Below are 11,487 nucleotides of genomic sequence, written 5' to 3'. Positions count from 1 at the left end.
ATTGATTTTACAAAAGTCTCCGTTTCTTTAAGCAAGTAGTCACAACACTGATTTGTTCACTGATTATTCTTAAATGATTTGCCACCACTCTGCCACTCAAAGGAGATGGTTATTTCATTCTTCTGAGAAGCTAACTATGTTCAAAAGCAGCTAGATGATGATGGTGGTGTGATATAAATTCCAATAGAAAAATGCATCGTCCATCAGTAGGGCAATCCATCCTGAGAAACTTCCGCTGACAAATTCTTGCTATTTTCCATCGGTCATGGAGTTCCCATCAATAAATAGAAGGTCAGTGCAACAATGAGGAGCAAGCAGAATGGAGAAGAGAAGGTCTGATAGGCAGCTGATGGCATGAAAATATCTTCATACTTGTAAATACTGACAACACTCTCCGATACAGGTGGTGAGTCTATATCATGACGAGTTATAGAACCTTTAACAGGTAAGGGCAGAAAGAAATAATGTCAGGTACATTTTTTCTATAACTCTACCAAAGAAGGAGATAGACAGCCAAGTAATTTTCAAACCTACAGGAGCATGCAATATTGCACTCTCAGTGAGTAGGGTCATTTCTCTGCTTTCTGAAATTAAACTTCTGAATAAAACAAATGAAATTCAACTAAACAATAATCATCCTTCAACGGAATTCAGAACTTCTAGTTATGAAGTTCTTCTAAATTTAACTTTGGGAAGTGGGGGTAATAACTATATAGCCAAGGAAACATGACATGTAGGACTGTTATTTACCTTGACTTCCTTCTTATCTGTTTTTAACCCTCATGCTGCCAGAATTTTAGTTCATTTAAAAAAAGAGGGTCTAGTAAGAATATTGTAATTGAAAGATGTGTATCAGTTTTGGTACCCTAGCTCTGTCAGAAGCATGGAAATCAACTCACCCTGAATTGCTGGACCCCAAGCAAACAGATAGTACCAACTCAAGTGCAGATCTACGATGGTTTCCTCTCGTGGAACATATACCGGACGCTTGAATCGACATGTTACACGATTGTTTTCAAAAACCCCTTCTTCATCTCTAGCAGGATTTCTCTGGATTTCTTTAGCCCACTGACCAACATTATAGAAGTGCTGTATTCGGACTCTTCCATTATCATCATGAACGCAAGCCATGACATCATCTCCTCCCTACACGGTAAAAACGTAAGGGTAGAAGGAAAACAAAAGTGTCACAGAGCATTTCTTCATTTATGTATATAATTTTAATTATTAAAAACTAATCAAAACCTGGGGCTCTCATTCCTTCTAAGTTATTTATGCACAAATATTTGTTTCCCTAACCACGTGTCTTCAATCAGATTGAAAAGCACAAAGTAGATGGTAATATTTACTTACTATCTCTGAATTCTCTTTTGGTTCTGAGTTATTTTACCTAACATATATAACATATTTTTAAGACATAATATCACCCTGACATCACACAATTAATCGACCAGTGGAAGGCTGCTTTCTTTCATAATTTGTGAAGTTCTGGGATCCCGCTTCATAAAAATTGGGGACCTTGAATCCTTGATGTGTACAAAATCCACTGCATCAGATCATGGACAGAAACCCAATATATAGTTTAGTGAAGTAGTGGAGATGAATCAACTATATATGGGAAAATAATAGCACAAATTACAGTCTGTCTTGTCTAATCTCTTCTCACGTTCACTTAAGGGAACATCGCTTCTTGTATCTCTTAAGAGAAAACGAAAACATTCAGCATGTAGTAACAGAATACCATAAGATACAAGAAAAATGTAATCAAGATGTGCTTCTTCATAAACAGCCACCGAGCATTACAATCAAGCAAAGAAACAACAGACAGAAGGAAGTGTGAGAACAATTATTTGTAGAGGTCATTATTAGAAATACTAAACCAGTTGCTAGAAAAGTTACTCAAAGTCACTGCCAAAGTGGTAGAGCACTGTATCACTCAGGGATTAGCATTAATTTTAGGAGTAGAAAGCCTTGGTATCATAGAAGGCTTACTATCTAGAACCATTAAAACACTGTGCAAGTTGGATGAATGGCATTTTACTGAACACCACTGCCACAGGTATTGGTGACATATTAAATACAGGCCCTACTTCTCCACTACTAATCTTTCTGATGTGTCATGCTGAAGATAGACACGACGCTTGCTAGCGTGATCATCTCTTGGTTCTTTGTTACAGGGAAAGGTGAGGAAAAGGGTGCATTTCAGCTCTCTGGGAATATTGCTATGTGGATTTGTAAAAGATGTGCCAAAAGTGAGAGAAAAAGGGGACAACAAGGTAAAACATACTCTTGAAGAGTTTCTGCACCTCGATGCTGCTACAGGAAACCTTTCTAGCTTCTGTCTTGAGCCTATCCTTGCTCCATAACTTATTTTCCAAGTTTAATTTTTATACATCTGAGTACAAATACATGTCTTAAGCACAGAGGCAAAAATAAATCTGTTGTCACAGAGAAAAAAAATTAAAAGGAAATAAAATAGCCTTCTGATTCTCAACTAACAGAATGACATTACAAAATCCTGCCTAGGTACAAAAGCCTGCAAGTGGAAAAGCATAATGTTATTAGAGAAAAAGAAACAGGTCACGGGACTTAAAAAAAATTCTATTGAGGACACAAAACAGGGTTTTTTTTCCTGAACTTGTGTAGCTATCCAGGCCACACTGGTTTGATTAGGGCTTCAAAGGCACAGCCCGCTTCTGACAGCCAAGCTGTTTTGACCCATGGTCATTTTACCATTACAGCCTCCGTATCCCAGGACACCAAAACGTCCTGGAAGTTATGAAAAAGGGTGAAGTCAGCAGGAGAACGACAGAGGAAGACAATTGCTAGCTGGTTTAGTCCAGCTGATTGATGGGCATCAGAACATGTACGCAGCAAATTTGGAAGCAAAATCTTTCACTTCACACTGACTTTCTTCTTCTCACTGGAAGCGGAGACCTAACATGCTGCTGGTATGCCTGGGATAAAATGTGATGGCTGCTTTCCAAGGGTGCTTTTTCCATGCAGGCAGTGGGACCCTGGGATCTACTGCAGATATATCAGAGTTACAAACAGGTCACACAATCTCTGATAGCTTGGGACCAAATACCTAAACGCGCTGAGCTGCTTCAAAAACTCTGTGGAGTACTTGCGTTTCCAGGCATCTAAGCTCTTCCCAAAATTTGGCTGTAAAACTGTTCCTTGCAACATTGAAAACATGAACTATTTCTTGCAACGTGATCTGTTCTTTATAACGCAAAAGACTTTTATCATTATTGTGTTTATTTACACTGTTATTTTAAAACATATATAGTAATAACTGAAAAGCATCTCCCCTCACATTTTCTTTCTATTTCTCATTTGGGGTCTGATAAAAACATTGTTAAGTCAGCGCAAGTCTTCCCATTCATTTTTGTGGGTCCCAGCCCAGGATGACTAAATTATGTGGTTTTTCAGACTACTGCTTACAACTGTACAAGAAACAGTCCTGTCCTCTGACGTGTGATTTAGGACATAGGTATTGTTTTATATATGAACACCTCATTATGAACAGCATTTTAATCCTAAACATTTTACCAAGGATCATGGACAAAACATCTTTGCCTCAGTTCTCTATTGCACAGGTTTTTTAAAGTTTGTACAGTACATGCTCCTGCTTTGCTCATTGAAACACAATGAAAAATGAAGCTTTTGAATGAAAAAGTAAGCACAGGAATAAGCATAAAACCAAACCAAATAAAATCCAGGAGAAAGACAGAATAAGAACTCTTAACAAGAATTCTTTCTAGAGCATGTATGTTTTGATTAGCAGGAGTCATTTTGTCACATTGAACAATTTTGAAGATTTTGAGTCATTTTGAACAACACAGAGATATGAAAGAAACAAAAAGATTTCCAAAGTTCAATGGTGAAAGCCATATTTATATCACTGAAAGTCAGCTGATTTACTGAAGAATAGAATTATTTGCTACTTAGTTTCTGATGTGCTTTTTGTCCAAGTAACACTGACATAAAGCGCAACAGGACATTTCCACGTGAATTGGCTTTATCCCCGAGGGCTTTTCAAATAAAAAAGGAAAAAACCTAGTAACATTCAGCCATTCAGAGCTGAAGCAAAATACTGTTGTAATTCTCAGGGAAGAAGGGAAAGGACATGTTAGGAAGGATGAGGCAGTTTTCTGGGAGGCAGTAGGCCTGGCTTCTGTTCCCAGGCTCGCTACCAAATGATGCTTTGTTTTCAGCAGGACCATTTTTCCTTATATGCTCTGTTTGTGACAGATCAAATATAAACCATTTCTATCCTAGCATGTAAAAGTGAGCACACTGTCAACATGAAGAACCGTATACCTCTTACCATTTTCTTGTCTGAGGAAAATCCCACCGCCACCCAGCCATCAGTATCGGCACTCAACTCAAATTCAACATCAGCTCCTATCCTGCGGTAACTTAGGAAGTAGTCACAAGTCTCTGCATTGCATCCAGGTTTACCGTACCTAGATGGAATTGGAAATATAAGTAACTTTTCCTTGCAACTTCCTGCTATGGAACTTAATCACGTTTCTGCAAGAAAAAACTAAAAGAATGCATTTTGGTATAATGTCAGTAAAACATATTGCATTATGCCATACACAAAGTACCATTAATTGTTTGTAATTATTAGTCTTTTAGTGTAAGAATATATAATATTTAAGCAGTACAGAAAACAAGTGATTACACACGGCATTACTCTGTTGACCTTCCTAGCCCTGGTTTTCTAAGTGCTTCCTGAAAATATAAGAAACATGAAATAACTGTAGGTCCATAACTACATCCTTAAATAATCTAGTTTCCACAAATTATATAGTCCACAACTACAAAGTATGTTCTCAAAAAATGAACATTTATTAATATGAATACGGATCATTTACCAAAGTCTCCAGTGCAATCAGTCAGCATTCGCAAACATAGGGGTATCTGCACTCTTATCTCAGACTGACCTGAAGCATCCCTTGGTTTTTCCACAGTCATCCACTCGGATTTTTGCAAATGGATCCACAGGAGGAGCAGTAGGGAAAGGGTAACCTGTATAAACAGAATAAATCAATACTAAATAAAATGCAAGGAATAAAAATCAATAATGCTAAAGAGAAAGGGTTCCAATAGCATTTCCTTCGTCTGCTGGTAACCGAGTTGTTCAGATGAAGGACTACTTTGTCACATATGCAATCCTTTGCTCAGATCGTCCTAGATCCAGGTACCAAAGTAACACTGATTACTGAAAACAAAATTTTTCTCAGGTTTCCTACATTTGTCAAGAAGAGAAAAGGATGCCAGAGCATGGCTTTGCTACACTGAGGGCAAAAGTTAAGGCAGCAGGAACATGGAGTAGTGCAGTCAACTAACAATTAGGGATCTCCACTCAGCTATCTCTTTGTGCACTCTTAGTGCCCTCAGGAAATCCATAAGGGAAGTAAATCTGACTCCTTAGCCATAAATGACAGTATTAAGTATAAACGCAGGGCGCCAGATTCAGAGCTGTAGGAATGGATACCGAAAGGACCTTGTAATACATCCTCCATTAAGAAGTAAAACACAACATGCATTGCAATAAAAGGGAAAAGATTATCAAAATTGCCTGCAGTGATGACCTGCAATCACTTGCGAGGTAAGACCCAGAAAAGACGGACAATGGGAGTTATGACTCCAAGCAACCCCCTGTCTGCTGTAGAATAGTGCACCAAAGAGAAGGTGCGAACATTTGCAAACAGACCTTTTCTGTCTTGGCTTGTAGAAGTTTGTGTCTGTTGCAGAAACACAGATATTTTAATAGGATGTTCTTCTATTTAGCTAACTGAAAAACAAAGTGCTAGTTGTTCAAACCGGGACACTAGAAAATCCTCTGAAAGTGCTTCATTGAACGGGAAATAAACGCTGCAGTTAGTTACAGCCTCTGCAGACACACAGGAACGTTCACCCTACACAACTTTAGGAACAAGTCACTTCGGGAGCCCCGATTCGCTTTCCTAGATTTCTGACCATGCCCATGGATTGACAAAGTGTGCTGTAAACTGCAAATTACAGCCTCCATTAACTGTATCAGGTGCCTGGGTAAATTTGTCAGTTTAAACATATGAAGTTAGCAAAATTTCATCGCAGCCTGTAGCAGAGCATCACCAAAAGCCTGGTCACAGGACATCCTGTCTTCTCACTTCTTCCATTTTTCCCACATGCATCAAACAACTGGGTTTCAATGCAGCCTAGCCACCAATTTGAAGTTTCGACATTCTGCCATTTGTAACTTAAAAAAAGACAAAACAAAACAAAAAACCCAGCAAAACAACCAGAAAAACACAAAACCCAGACGCAACTACTGTATTTCTTACCAACTTGAGACATCACCGAGCATTTTGAAAACGGCAAAACCCGGGGCTCCTTCTAAGTTACCAGCCCGGAAAGCTTTTCACGAGTGGGTCAGCGCCTCGGAAGGCAACAAGCCGCTCAGCGGGACGGGGACGGAGCCCCCCGGACCCACCGTCCCCCTCCCCGGATACTGCCGCGTCCCCCGGCTCTGCCGCCCGCCGGGGGCTGCCCCCGCCCCCGCCTGGGGGGTTGAAGGGACGGGGACTCCCGGGCCCGGGGGTTCGGCTGCCCCGGCCCCCGCGGAGGGCCCGGCCGTGGGCCGGGATACCCGGGGCTCCCCTCCGCTCCCGGCCCCGTTCCCCGGAGCGGCAGGGCCGGGCGGGCGGAAGATGGCGGCGGGCGCTGGCCTTCGTGCTGAACGCCGCCGCCAACCGCCGCCGCCGGGCCGCCGCCAGCCGCCCGGCCCGGCCCTCCCTCCCCCGCACCGGGCCGGCCCCGCCGCCTGGCACCCTCCCGTCCCGCTCTCCGCCGGCCGCCGCACCCTCCTCGGAGAGGTAGCGCAGGTCGTAGAACTCGCTGGCGAAGGTGCCGTACGAGGAGTCGTGGTGAGGCCGCGCCGCCTCCTCGCCCTGCTCCCCGCCGCCCGCCTCCCGCCGCCCGCCGCCTTCCTCCGCCGGGCTGGCGGCGGAGCCGGCCAGCAGCAGCAGCAGCAGCAGCCGCCGCCAAGCGCCGCGGCTCCGCACCGCCATGGCGGCGGCGGCGGCGGGGAGGGGAGGCGGCGGATCCTGCGCCGCCGCCGGCGGCGGAGCGGGGGAGGCGGCGGCGGAGCGGGGGGGGGACCGGCCCCGGGGACGGGCGGTGCCGGAGGGGCTGCGGGTGGAGGGGGCGTGTGAAGGGACGGCGTGAGAGAGCGTTTGGGGGAAAAGGTGTAGGGGCGGTGTGTGCGTGGGGGGTGTGTGCGTGGGGCTGGAGGTGCGGGGGGTGCGGGTCACCCCGCGCCCCGTCCCGGCACCGACCCCTCCTGCCGGGACCACCGCCGAACGGGGGGACGGTGGCCTTCCCCGCTCGCCAGATTCCCCCAGCCCCACGCTGGGAGCAGCACACAGCCCATGCCACCCGGCAGCCGTCACGCCTCCCCCCGCGCCGGGACACCTTGCCCCCATCTCGGGAGACAGCACCGGGCCGTCCCCGTGGCCTCGATTCACCAAAACCTCTCAGCATGTGCTTCGAGAGGACGTGATAAATCCCGCTCGGTCATTGTTGGGCAAAAGTCTCTTGTTTGGTTTGTGGGTTGTTTTTTTTTTGGTTTGGTTTTTTTGTTTGTTTGTTTGTTATATTATTTTTATTTTTAATGACTTCTGAGGTGGGACTGAAGGCACAGCGCGACGTAACATCTGTTTCAGGTAAAACCCCACGCTATCTGATTGCGTGTCCTTGCATTGTGTTTTAGGCGATGTAACCGCAGCACTACAAATGTCCTGAAAACCTGTCAGGACAGAAGGCAAATCCAGCTTGTGCCCCCAGAGCCTTGCCTGGACCCTTGTAGGCGATGCTGGAGGTGCCGCTAGGCGTTAAGGATGCTTTTGCTTTCTCACTGTGCCGTGGTATCGATGGGTTGATGGAGCAGCAATGATCTTTCATCCCCTGCGTTCGCCAAAATGGCTCTTTTCTTGGGTTTGGATTGCTGTCTTCTGGTTATAACTATAATTTCTTTTTTGTATTGTTATGCACGGTTACACTCCCCCCTCTGAGGATCTGGAAGAAAATTCAGCAAAACATCACGGGGGGAGGGAGGGAGAGAGAAAAAGGCTCATCAGTCAACAATATTTGGAAAATTAAAATAACCCTCAATTTAAATCTTTTCTTTTTTAGTATTGATGACTGAACTGAGTTAGTTTTTGATGGAGCGCTGAGGCTGCCCGGAACTAGGCTGCGTTAGGGATGAGTTCATTCCCTTGGGCTGAGCGGTTGCTTGTAATACCGGCGTACGCCCAGCTGCATCGAGTGGAGGGTGTTAATTCACGTCTCCACACTTTAGCCTAGTAGAGCGGCAGGCTGTCTCTCACTGCAAATAGAGAAAAAGCCACGAAGAGGTAAAAAATAAGTTGCAAAAGCAATTTCGGTCACATACAAATTCAACGTGTTCCATAGTGGCACATGGAAAAAGCTATGGGAGAGCAACACCAAGCTCTGGTGCAAAATAATGAGTCCGTTCTTCCTACCTCGCTGAGCTTGGCAAACTTTACCAGGCCAGTGGAAAACAAGCAAACAAATGGCAATAGAAAAACCCTTATAAATCAAGCTAACAGGAAAATAAAGCTGCAGCTTATTCTTTCTGGCAATAATCAACTCTGATGAAGGCCCCCCGTCTCCTTTTTGAAATAGCCAGCCGAGGGTTGTGATGCCTGTGAAGAAGCATTTGCTCAGCGAGGGAACAGCTGTCAGCTGCATGCTGGTTTTTCCTCCCTGGAAACAGGCTTTAGCGCACTGCCATACAGGCGATGCTTCGCAGCTATAGTAAACACTTAGGATATTTATCGTGTATCGCTTGAACCGACATGACACCTGTCGGTTTAAATCTAACAGCTAAAATAACTGGCTGTGATGACAGTGGAGCTGCACCGATTTTCTAAGGTGAAGATATTGCTAAGAGACTGACCCTTACTGTGTGTGACTCTCTCCCAGTAAATCCTTAACAACTAAAATTAAAATACTCCAGACACATTTTTTTTACTTGGTAGAACCTCTTGTGTTTGCCTGAAGGTTGTCCCTATCACAAAAATGGGTTGCTTATAGGAAGCAACATCATATTGAGACTGGTGGAACACTAACCAGTACCTTCAATTTTGAGCAGAGGCAAAGGTCTACACTGCAACAAACAGCGCTGCCCATGGGCAGCAGTTCGTCAGGGAGGATCCTTACCTGATCAAGTAATTAAGGCCGCCATCAAAAAAAGCGTTAGTAGGAGGAGTCCAAGCTGCAATTGCACAAACAGCCTTAATCCTCAAATGCCCAAACTTTCCAAATGCTGTATTTCGCAGCTTGCATGTGCTGGTAACCCCTTTCTTAGACGGGACATACACATGCCATGTGTGAACCGCAGGTTGGAAGTCATCACCTCCCTCTGACAGCAGGACTCCTCTTGCTTTTGGTGAATTAGAGATGGGGCCATTTCCACCATTTCTTGCACCATGACCTCCTGCCTCAGGGGAATCCAGCAGTCAAATCCCTTGCATGATTAATTGTCCTACTTGGGCAATTCTTTGGTGCTAGTGCTAGTGGTGTCTTCCCAGAGCTGCAGACCGGAATTATCCCCAGCCATCCCCTGGGGCCCATCCTGCCCTTCTATCTTGGTTCTGTTTTGTCACCCAATGTACACCTCTCCTGGAGGCTCACATGCTTAGGGGTATTTTGACTAGAAATTAAAGCTTCAGGAATAAATTTACACTATGGACACTCAGGAAAAAAAACTTGTCTCAGAGGCTCTAACTGCGTTATTCAGGAGTGGCTGCAGCTCCCGTACCAGGGCAGGACAAGGAGGGTAAAACCCCACTAGTCGTACGAGAGCGTGAATGAAGAGAGGAGTGGGGAAAGGCCAGTGATGCTGGCAGACCGTTAGGCTACAGAGACCCCTAATACAGCAACCTTTGGGACCACCCGCGTCAAACAAGTTTCCCCCTGGCTGCTGCGGCCAGTTAGGCGTGATCCTGCCCCATCCAGCTGCTTTTCTGCTTCTGTACATGATCTAGTGGGTTTTCTCCATTTGAAAGTCCTCTTATAAAGGGCTCAACTTCCTTATTCGGCTCTTGGTGAGCTATTGCTCATCCCAGTTCACCCCAAAAAGCTGAAGCTGGTCAAGTTCACACAGCCCCGTCTCTTCCCAGCTCCTTCCTCAGCATATCCATGCCTCAGGAACAGCTCCTTCAAATTTAGTGCTCCTGATTATTTCCGTTGAGGCGACATGTATTGAAAAATCAGTGTGTATCCACCAGTGCTGACTCACAAAATGACTTCTGAGACAGCAATTTTCTTACAATAACTCTGCAATAACTGGAACAAGAATTTGTAATTCATACAGAGTTTTCTCACATCCTCACCACAATCTTGTTCCATGGGGTGAATGTACCCCGTCTGCCAGTAATTTATCTTGGGCTTTCCTTTATTAAACAACAGTAAAATTTTTAGAAATTAAGAAGTCAGCCCAATTTCCTTAATAGTCATTCATCCTGTGCTCTAGTTAACTACTTGTGACTCTACAGAAACATGCTTGCTGTGTCAATTACTTAGACTAAAGTATGGGAGAAAATATGCAAGGAATTTCTTGCAATCAGAGTTTTTTTGTGATGTTGTACAAAACTGATCAATGAAGGAAAAAAACATATCAAATGCCAATTCATTAAGAATATCTCCTACAAGAAAAGTCAAAAACTAAGCGATCGCCTTAGGAAAACCAAAATACCATGGAGGAAAAATAATGTGTGCTATTTCTGAAAGCTACTAAGTGAAGAGATGAGTAAGCTTTTTGGAGGCACGGTACTGCTTTGGGTCTTTTGGAGAAAGGCAAGAAAATGCAAATTCTAAATATGTTATCATCCAAATAAAAACTGCATTAGACCATTAGTTCATCTTTTGCTCAACACTGGTAAATCTTTCTTTTTCTGCCTCCACTGAGTTATGTATCTGGTCTTGCTCCAAGAGCAACTGTGCCTCTGCAGTCAATACTGCTCACAACAGCACTCTTTCTATAAAATTAATCTAATATAGGAAAAAAAGCAATGTCTCCAAGTTCTTTTCCGAAAGCATAACATACACCAATCTAAAGACTAAGACCAGCAGCCTTAGACACTTAAATCAGCATGAGTTTTGCTTCAATAAGCATCATGGGCCCTTCCTAAGGTATATTGAAACTGCAGCTTTTTTTTTTTTGGTGTTGGTTTACATCAGGCAGCTTATGTCTTTTCTCCCAAGATTGCATTTTTTTAGCTCTCTGGCACTCTTTGCTACCCCAGCGTGAATGCAGTGTTGGGAGGTGAATCTACCCTGAAAGCCAGATCTGCCAGATGGTGGCACAATGTGCGCCAGGAGGTTTTGGAGCAAAACTTTTCACATTTTTTTAGAAAGTGCGTGTTACAAAGAGGCTATTTATAGTGTTATTCTAATAAGAAGCCA

At 44.3% G+C, this 11,487-nt stretch overlaps 1 protein-coding gene across 1 annotated transcript; it reads right to left on the bottom strand.

Annotated features, from left to right (window-relative positions):
- Window positions 1-263: 263 nt before the first annotated feature.
- FRRS1L (ferric chelate reductase 1 like) lies at window positions 264-7,067 on the bottom strand. The gene is made up of 5 exons (XM_074146786.1): window positions 6,860-7,067; window positions 4,956-5,040; window positions 4,334-4,472; window positions 900-1,146; window positions 264-436 (listed from the first exon to the last, which is right to left on the bottom strand). The coding sequence occupies exons 1-5, from the start codon at window positions 7,065-7,067 to the stop codon at window positions 264-266; spliced, it is 852 nt and encodes a 283-aa protein (XP_074002887.1).
- Window positions 7,068-11,487: the final 4,420 nt, after the last annotated feature.

Source organism: Numenius arquata, chromosome 4 (assembly GCF_964106895.1).
Source record: "Numenius arquata chromosome 4, bNumArq3.hap1.1, whole genome shotgun sequence".
Taxonomy (NCBI): Eukaryota; Metazoa; Chordata; class Aves; order Charadriiformes; family Scolopacidae; genus Numenius; species Numenius arquata.
The sequence above is the reverse complement of the archived record's forward strand: the minus strand, read 5'-3'. Positions and strand labels throughout refer to the sequence as shown.